The sequence below is a fragment of the Carassius auratus genome, chromosome 2 (assembly GCF_003368295.1).
Source record: "Carassius auratus strain Wakin chromosome 2, ASM336829v1, whole genome shotgun sequence".
Taxonomy (NCBI): domain Eukaryota; kingdom Metazoa; phylum Chordata; class Actinopteri; order Cypriniformes; family Cyprinidae; genus Carassius; species Carassius auratus.
Genome location: NC_039244.1, coordinates 12744823 through 12754625, shown reverse-complemented (window position 1 = coordinate 12754625; position 9803 = coordinate 12744823). Strand labels below are relative to the sequence as shown.

The 9803-nt window shown below is 38.6% G+C and overlaps 1 protein-coding gene across 1 annotated transcript; it reads right to left on the bottom strand.

Moving 5' to 3' along the window:
* Positions 1 to 5391: 5391 nt before the first annotated feature.
* On the bottom strand, positions 5392 to 9430 carry LOC113116175 (E3 ubiquitin-protein ligase RING2). The gene is made up of 7 exons (XM_026284140.1): positions 9336 to 9430; positions 8456 to 8581; positions 8130 to 8290; positions 7597 to 7812; positions 7092 to 7364; positions 6812 to 6983; positions 5392 to 6306 (listed from the first exon to the last, which is right to left on the bottom strand). The coding sequence occupies exons 2-7, from the start codon at positions 8543 to 8545 to the stop codon at positions 6205 to 6207; spliced, it is 1014 nt and encodes a 337-aa protein (XP_026139925.1). The 5' UTR covers positions 8546 to 8581; positions 9336 to 9430; the 3' UTR covers positions 5392 to 6204.
* Between the last annotated feature and the right edge of the window lie 373 nt (positions 9431 to 9803).

The window sequence follows — 9803 nt, the reverse complement described above, 5'->3', positions numbered from 1 at the left end:
TAAGGATGTAACACATTGCTCTCTGTATTGTAAAATACATTAATGAAAACAAGTAAATCTATTTATATATAAATATAAACTATAAAATTAATATATATTTATTTTAAATGTATCCACCTTTTTCCTTACTTAAAAATGTGCATCACTCTATGGGTACAATAACTGAGATTTAAAACTTAAAAGAAATGCTCAATATCCTACCGCACAGATTTTAATAAACTACGCATCAGTACCTCCTTGTTGCGTTGAACTTCTCTATTATATGCGGATCTGCGCACTGGGACTCCGTGTTGTTTCATGCTCATCATTCTGCGCACGGGATGCGCATAAGCGCTCTGAGCCGCTCTATATGGGGCCTTGGCCCTTTAGTATTATAATACTTTTCTGTACAATCAAAGATTATTAAAAGTCTTTCTTGTTCTGTCCTATCTATCACAATGCTGCCTTTATTACTGTGCTATACATTTTAAAGAATATTTAAAAAAATATATTTTTTACTGTATAAATGCATATACTTGTTTTTTCATGAATGTATTTTACAATACAAAGAGTAAAATTTTACCAGATTTTAGACTTATTCAATTTTATTTGTAAATAAAATATTTACCTATTTTATACAATTATTGTCCACCCATGATTTTTCTAGAATCTAGAGCATATTTTGCTGCTGAATTATCCACTAACCTAATTTATAACAGTATTTTTGTCATAGATTATCAGTATATATATTTTTTTTACATTAGTTTTTTTTTTTAATCTAAAATGAAGTTTTTTATATGTAGGAGATTGTGATTAACACAAAAGAGTGATGATCAAGTCAACAGAGAAGTATAGAAATTCTACATTGATTTAAAAAATAAAAACTGCTGGTATCGGATTGGATCTGTATCAGCAGATACTCATAATTTTAGTTATTGGATGGGATCTGAAAAAATGGTATCGTTCCATCCCTAGTTTCAGTTCAGATGAATCCTCTTTGCTCAAGCTGCATTTGCATCCCATGGGTGAAAAAAAAGTCCTTCTGTGACTCATTAGTAACTATGCAGACTGTCAAGAGAATGAATGTCAATATTCCAAAACTACAAGCAGAAACTGAAATCAGCTGTAAAAAGACTAATGAAGCAGAACATTGATCGCTGATTGAAGTGTTTTGGAAGCAGCTGCCACCGATCTGGACGAGCTTGCAAAGACTAACATCATACATAATGTGCATCCCTACCAGGACTCATTTAACTGCAGACAGCTCCATCAGGCCAAAGAAGATGCCTACAGGAATTGGGACAGATTCTTGTATAAACAGGCCAAAAATGCACTGATAAATGATCAGAGTGGCTAAGAGGAACTACTCCGAACTACTACTTGATCTTCTGAGACATACAGTAGACACACGGTGCATTAACATACAGACATCTGTTCCAACATCTCACTGAGAGAAAATGCGGGAAAACACCTCTCACATGTGCACTGGTTCCCCCTCATCCCCTTCCCTCCCCTCAGCCACCCTTCCCTTCACCCAGCTCACTCAGAATGGTCAATAGCAGAATATAATGTTCTACATAAATGCAGGTGTTATTTACAGTTTGAATTGTCTTAGGGCGACAGGTACAATGGTCTCAATTTTACAAGTAGACTAAAAGGTGATAAAGATCCTAAGAGAGATGTCTTGCTCACTGTGGGTGTGCCCTTTCCCAGTGTCTTTCATGCAAAATGCCTTTTGTCTCACAAGGTGATAACTCTACATGATCAATGCTAATTCCAATTGTTTCGGGCGGTCTCCATCTCGGGGGATGTTTGTCTTGGTCTGGGGTATTTATGAAATGTTGCAAGAGGATCAGGGCGATTCTGGAGCCAGAAAGCCCGTAATATGGTCTATGTCTCGTCACTCCATATTATGTATTAGGTATGCATCTTTAACTCTTAGATTCATCTTTCAGAATTTGATTCCTTCTACTTATTTGATATCTCTGAATTGGTTATGTAATTGGCATAATACTTACCTGACTGATAATAAATTGTTACATTTGATTTATTCTGCCTTGCTCTGAAATTATTTTCTCTAGTAGTTTAAGTGAAGGCGTGTGTTAGCGCAAATCTCCGTCCAGGGTTAGTACACACTAAATCAGGTGAGATTCTAGATTCCTGACTAACTGCTTGACTTTAGTTGAATTGTTGTGCAGTTGCTGTGGGGTGCTAGACAAAACACTACTGGAGTATTAGCATGGTTTGGTCATATTTCTTAGTACTAGCCATAACCTCTGATTATTGCCTCACTATATTCAAGTTGTTATATAATTTGATTAATTATAGGGGGCTAGGTAAACACGATTGGAATATCATATTTCACAGTGCTAGCCATAACCTCTGATTATTGTTTGAGCTTTAACTAAGTTGTTACATAGGTGACTATACAGTCAACATGGGACTGCATTATATCCTACAGCATCCGGACAGACCAGGGACTTATATGAGGATCTTGTTTGTGGACTTCAGCTCGGCCTTCAACACTATCATCCCAAACCTTCCCCTGTCCAAATTACCGGAGCTCTCTGAACCTTTGAACCATTGTCAAGAAGTCCCAGCTGAGGAAGTTCAACCTACCACGAGAGCTGCTGAAACAGTTCTTCTCTGCAGTCGCTGAGTCCGTCCTCTGCACTTCTAGAACTGTCTGCTTCATAGATCTGATGTACTGTTATTTCCTGTTTACGTTTCCTGTTTTTGTTCTATTTATTTTCCGTGTCTTGTCACTGTCGTATTATTTGTGCTGTGGAAGTTTCTGTCACCAAATCAAATTCCTTGTGTGTATAAACATACCTGGCAATAAAGATCTTTCTGATTGAGATTCTGATATCATACAATAGGCCAACATATATTCATATTCCAAAGAACTTCTATTCCAGTTATTTGTATTTAGAAAAAAATATTTACTACTTTGGAAATATATTCTTTGCTTAATGATTAAACTTCTTTTAGATATGCCCTTTTAAATAGAACACACAGAGTGATAAAACACTGTATAACTGTTAGTCATTAGCTTTTCAGTTTTCTTTTTTTATGACACGTGACTCACACAATACATACTTTAAATGTGAAAGCACACATGTCACATTGGGACAAAATTCATCACACCATGCTAGATTTAATTTGTGTCTGTATATCATAAGTCACATCTACACAGTGGCACAGATGCAAAGATAAACTCTCAGAATGCTGTAAAAGGAACTTTGTCTACGTGTGGTGCATGATCTGCTTGAGAATTGGCTTCAGGCTGTCACGTGATCCTCAGTGAATACAGCGTTCCTCTGATTAAGGAAGTCACAATACATTGTATCAACAACACACCAACAATTTCCCCAAATGATGGCATGGTGCCCAGGCACACAGATTTGGCTAAAGAGTTCCTATAACCCCCTAAACAAAGCAAAGAAGTGTTGGAGAGGATTCACAAATAGAGCACCAATCACCACACAGCACATTTTGTACTTTCGTCTCATTGGCTGAGGAGACTTAATACAGAACAGACTGACACTTCTTTTGAACAACAAGAAGGTTTTGTGGCTTGATCATGAAGAACATGCTTGCATGTCCTTAACAACATCTACATGTTAGAAATTAAACAGTCAGTCCAGGAACATGATGCATTTCTTGAAGACAGATGGCTGCAGAGGATCAAATAGTTTCGAGAATCTTGTTTACAACAGAGAATAGTTCATCTGTAGTGTTGTGTAGATGGACTGTGAAGAAGCATTTCCGGAAGTTTCCTTTTCTAGACGCTGAGAGAAAAATTAGATCGGCAGGATGACTTTAGAGGTCATAAATGCTATATTATTATGTTTTATAAACTCTACTCTTTATCTGTTTGTGTTCATGCACACATAATTGTATTGTGGTTTGGGCATGATTTTTATATCAAACTAATCATCCTTTCACCCCCATCCCTAGATCTAACCATCACAGAAAACCTCATAGACCATGTTTACATTGTCATTATACATTTGTGTCCTCAAAAACCATGTAGGATACCTGAGGACACACACACACACACACACACACACATACACAATAAATAATCTTTCCATTGATGTATTGTTTGATAGTATATGACAATATTTGGCCGAGATACAACTATTTGAAAATCTGGAATCTGAGGGTGAAAACAAATCAAAATATTGAGAAAATCGCCTTTAAAGATGTCTTTACCTAATATCCTAATGATTTTTGCCAAAAAAGAAAAATAGATAATTTTGACCCATACAATTTATTTTTGATTATTGCTACAAATATACCCATGCAACTTCTGACTGGTTTTGTGTTTACTAATAAAAAGCCAATACGTTAGTAATATGCATGCTATAAACAACCAGTTAATAGTGAAAACTGGTCCTTGAAATAAAGTGTTACCCAATATTGTATTGATTAATCATAATCCAGGACCTGAAATGATCATTCTGCATATTAAATGAGACATGGCCAAAAGTATGCAGACGGCCAAACACAATACTGCTCATTTCATAACCATGAATAGTAATCTGTGCCTTTTCTGCTGTAGCTTCTACTCTTTTACCAAATATTTTCCTCTGGATGCTGGAACGTTACAGAACCATTGTTGTGCTGGAGCAGAAAATGAAATGGCCCTCTGCAACTGCTGTTATACCAAGCTGGAGCACACGATTTACTCAAACATAAATGAATGCCATCATGAGTTTGTCAGTGTGTGGAGGCGTTAATCACAGACAGTGAATGCAGCTCCTGTTCTGTCAGTGTGTCAAAGCATGAATGTCTAATTGTTCAGCGCAGTGCGTGTGGAAAGAGCCTGACAATGTTCTCAGCCAGCTCTCTGAACACTCACTTACACTTTTTTTTTTTTTTTATTTCCCTTATCTTTACATTCAGATTATGTATGCTATCCTCACTAATCTTTGAGAAATGCATTACTTTACATGATGCTTTTAAAGTTTATATGCATTTTCATGCTGTATTTTATAATGTTGCAATGCCTTAATTTACTTATTTTGGTCTTCGTTTTATTTTTAGACAAAATAGTATTAGATTTTATTATTGGTCAGAACATTAAATAACTATTGGCTAATCGTATCAACCAGAATTTTAAAAAATATTAGTCTTACTTACTGTACAAACTATTAGCAATTTTTTTTTCGTTAATCACTTATTTTGTTTGTGGCATGTCTTTTACACCATGACAGACATTATTCCTCCATAACTGTTTTTATTGTATCACTGACCATGACCTTAACTGATTTGAAGCACTAGCGCCCTCTGCTGGAATTGTGCTGTAGTTACTCCACTTCAAATTTTTGTCATAACACACAGTGTGACACCAGCATTTGCATACATTTTTTATTTATTTTCCAAACAAAGAACGCTGTATACAGCTTTTTTTTTTCCAAACAACAACATGAACTCAAATGTATGCCAAGGAAGTCAAACTAAAATTACTTCATGCTCTAAAAAAAAAAATGAAGCGTCTATGAAACTATTAAAAACTGGGTCCAAATGTACAACTTACAACATTTTTATGAACCGGTACTGTAATAACTGTAACAATGTTGTCAATATACATTTTTCCAAGTAGTTATTCTATAAAGTGATGTATGTACGATCTCCGAAACATCTGACGACCAACATAGTAAAGACTAGTGACATGATAAGCCATCATATTGTACTGGTCCAGAGTGGCAAGAGGCAGTCGTGTTAGTGAAAAAATGCTGCTGCTACAGGAGTGGTGTGTCTGAAAATGCACTTACAGCTCTTACAGAGTCTCTCATGAAGCACTCGGTGAGATTTCCTCATGCTGTTACGGATGCAATATCCATTTTTGTAGACTAAGATTTTGGCTTGCTGAAGGCAACATCGGAGTCGTCTTGATTCAAAAAGGACAGAACATGTAACAATGAAATGATTGTGTCAACTGAAGCGGGGGGGACAAATCCACACTGGTTTGACTTCCATGGCCCTCCCGCCCCACTCCCAATGATCAACCCTGGTCTCGTTCCCATACAAAAAGACAATAAAAAAAATCCAAATCAAAGCAGTCACAGTTATTGAGGAGCCGGGGCTCCAGAGACCAGTTTACTCCAAACGAGGAGGAACAGTGAGAGAAAGACAAAGAAACAGGGAGGGAGAGAGGGGAGAGGATGAACCATCAGACTGTCCTGGGTCAGCTCAGACCCTCGCGTCTCACTGCATTTATTTGTGCTCCTTCGTTGGAGCAAAGTATAACTCCATGGGCTTGTTGACTTTCCAGTACTTCTCGCTCACCAGCTCCAGAGAGAACGAGCCATTCAGGACCTGTGAGGGAGAAACAGCCACGGTCATACTGAAGAAATACATGCGTGACAATCACCAACGTTTACAGGAATAGGAGTCTTAGGTCATGTGATGGCACATCTGTATGCACTCTTAAACAAAAGGTGGGTGGGGTGCAACACAGCAATGCCATATAAAAACTTTTTTCTTTTCCCCAAAAGAAGCTTTCACTCAAATATTGTGTGAAGGGCATCTTCATAATCTATACAAACAACCATTTGTGAAAGGGGAACAATACCATGGATGTTAAAGATTCTTCAAATCTTAGTTTTTCCTTCTTTAGATAGATGATCTATATATTTTTTGCTTTAAAGCAATGCAAAATCGATAAGCTTGGTGAAGCTTGGGTGAAAATGGCGTGACATCTAAGTAGCAGTACTCACAAGATGTTAAATGTTAATCATATCACAATCTTTGTCCAAAGGTTCAGAATATGATTGTTTGATAATATTGTGCAGCCCTAGATGTGCAGCGGCGCCAAACTTACTGTGAACTGGTTGTTTGCGGTAGGGATGTAGATGGTGTACTGTTTTTCGCTGGCTGCCTCTACGTTGATGGGGCTTCCCTCTGCGTTTTTGCGCATTTCCTCCAAAGCCAATCTGACAGCCAAGTATTTGGAGAGGTGGTCCACTGTGGCGTTCCCCGAAGTCTTAATGTACCTGGTAACAAATTCCACATTTAAATTAAGACTAAATAACAAAATGAACCAAAGAACCTTGTTTAAAACACAGAGCTAATTGATAGCCTAATTGAAAGAAGCGGCTCACCTTGTCTGCGCGGCGTCTTCTTTCTCCATCAACGTCGGGTGAGGGCGGAACACCAGCTCGATCTCACTGCCCCCGTCCAATGCCATGTCTCCTCCTCCGTTCTCTGTGGCATTGTCCATGTCCAGCCCAGAGTCGTCCGAGGTTTTGATTCGTTTGATGCTGGGTCCGGCCTCTTGGTTACTGTGCACTGATGCATTGCTGCAGTGTGAACTGTCCCCATTGTCCTCTGCCCCGCTGCCATTTTCAATCTGGTGCTTCTTCCCCCGCTGAAGTCTACAGAGCCCCCATATGTTCCACAGGTGGTAACAAAAGCAGATGATGAAGAAAAGAAACAGCTAAGTTAACATCCAGTCCACTCAAAAGACAGAAATGTCAAAAGTAAGAGTAAAAACCTAGTACTCAAAGTCGTCAATTGTACATAACCAGCACATGACAGCCACAGATAAGAGATATAGCAAAACACTAAACATGTCAACTAAATCCACAAATGTTTCAGACATCTGACCTGTTCATGGCCTGGATTTTTAGGCCCTCTTCAATACTGTGGCTGAGTGCCTGCTGGTTGTTGTGCTTGCTGATGCGGGCCAACACTCTCTCCTGATGGGCTTCATACTCATCTCTGCTGGGGTAGATCTTACTGATCAGGGCGTCAAAGTTGGGGTCTGGACGGAGGGAGCGCTTAGACACCAGCTTCTTCCTGCACGTTGGACACTCCTTATTCCTGTGAAGGTACAGTCAAAAAAAGGCATGAACCAGAAATTGTGAGCATCTGTTCGTCTGTATTGTGACATACATGTGAGTGAAAAGGCTGCTCGAAATAGAAAAACAATGTAAAGATCAAAGGACACTGAAAAAAACAATGATGTGAACAAATTAATCACATATGTAATAATCCATAATCCCATTTTGATTAGGTCTTCATTTCATTACTTTGATACAATCATATTACACCTGGGGAAAATAATCCAGTGATACTATCGTGTACTCTTTCACATCCCAAAGAAAATGTACAATATCACATATATAACACAAACCCACCCCGATCTGAGCGCAGTGATGATGCAGTCGGCACAGAAGCGGTGCAGGCACTCCTTGGTGGTCATGGTGTTCTTCAGCATGTCCAGGCAGATGGGACACATGAGCTCACTGTGCAAGCTGCGCGGGGACACGGCGATCTCTAAACCATCCGTGATGGCCTCCTACGGGAGCACAACAACACAGAAACTGCTTTGAGGGGTCTGACACTAAACTACATATCCAAGAACCATCTCATGACAGGGTTTCACTAAGATATAGTCAGAAAAGCACTTGAAGAATCAGAAGGTACCAACTGTGGACAATAACTAGTGAGTGAGTTTTCTCACCTGTGGGGTTCTCTGTAATTCATAGAGACTAAGCTCCCAAGTCTTACTGAGCGGTTGAACCCCATTCGTCTGGACCGTCGTTTGTGTCATCTTTACACACCGTGTGTCCTTCACCTCTGTGAAAAACTGCCAAAGTGAACAGAATTGACATGAAGTGCATCAACATCTACTTTATTAGAGTTTTGGTGATACACTGACTCAAAAGAAAACAATTATTGTGTTAAAAGTCAAAATTCATACATAATTAAATATGTTCTATTGTGAATTCACACAAAACTAATTTCAAATAGCATTGTTCAGGACAAGGACAACATGAACTGACAACAACTGACATCTGTCGACGTTGGTTTAAATGGGAAGATGCAACTTTATTAAGTCCATTTAGCCTCCATCTGTGTTTACTCTAATCATCAGCTCTGCGGTTTTTTTTTTTTATTGTTGCATTTTAGGTCATCTTACTGCAATAAACGACGAATCTAACACTGCAGAGCTAGTAGGCTACAATTAGCTCCTGAAGAGACTTCTAACTCTTTGTGTCAATGAATACACAACGCATCTGCCTACACGAACAAAGCGTCTAATGCACGACAGTGCCTGCTCTCTAACAACAGGCAGTCATTAAAGACCCCAAAACAAAATAAACGGGAGAGAAAAAATAATGCGGAAAGGTTTTATCTCCTGCGCTGTCATGAAAACGTAGAGCTAACGGCTAACTGTCTCGGCTAATCCAGATGTTGTATTTACAGGCTGCTTTAAATCAGTTATGAATACATTGTCGGCGAGCTTGTACCATATAATACCCTTTGCGCTAATGTAAGCGTCAACTTCGACAACAACAAAGCATCTTATGCTGCAAAAACGCAGCTGTTTACATACTTACATCTCAATGTTGTGAACAGTCTCCTGCCAGCGCGTTCTACCGAGCTCAATATGGCGGACTCAGTGGGCCTCAATGAACTCTGGGAAATGTAGTATTATCTGTTCAGTTGTTTACGGTTAAAACTTGTTAACACTTCAGTGTGCAAAATGACATTTAGGGCACAGTTTCATTTTCTTTTAGTTCACTTGCATAAACTACACGTCATGTTCAACTTTATTACTAGTTAATATTTAAATATTATAATGTGAAAAAAAAAAAAAAAAAAAAAATAGAAGGACTAGCCACCTGTCCAAAGTGTTTCCTGAAGATGAATGGACCACAGATGGTCTTATTAGAGTGGCTTGGGCGGACCCGATAGCATTGTGTTAATGTTTAACCTGATCATCCTACTAGCGTTTAAGGTAGAACAAAATGGAGATCCATTTCTGCCACATAAAACAAACAAACAAAGTTGTTTTGGTTAAAAAC

Excerpts from the sequence above, each read along its gene's own strand:
- LOC113116175 (XM_026284140.1), bottom strand. The coding sequence starts at position 8,545 with ATGACACAAACGACGGTCCAGACGAATGGGGTTCAACCGCTCAGTAAG. Across the intron at positions 7,365-7,596 it reads AAAATCCAGGCCATGAACAG|ACTTCAGCGGGGGAAGAAGC; the intron begins GTCAGATGTCTG and ends GGGGCTCTGTAG. Across the intron at positions 6,984-7,091 it reads GAAGACGCCGCGCAGACAAG|GTACATTAAGACTTCGGGGA; the intron begins GTGAGCCGCTTC and ends ATTTGTTACCAG.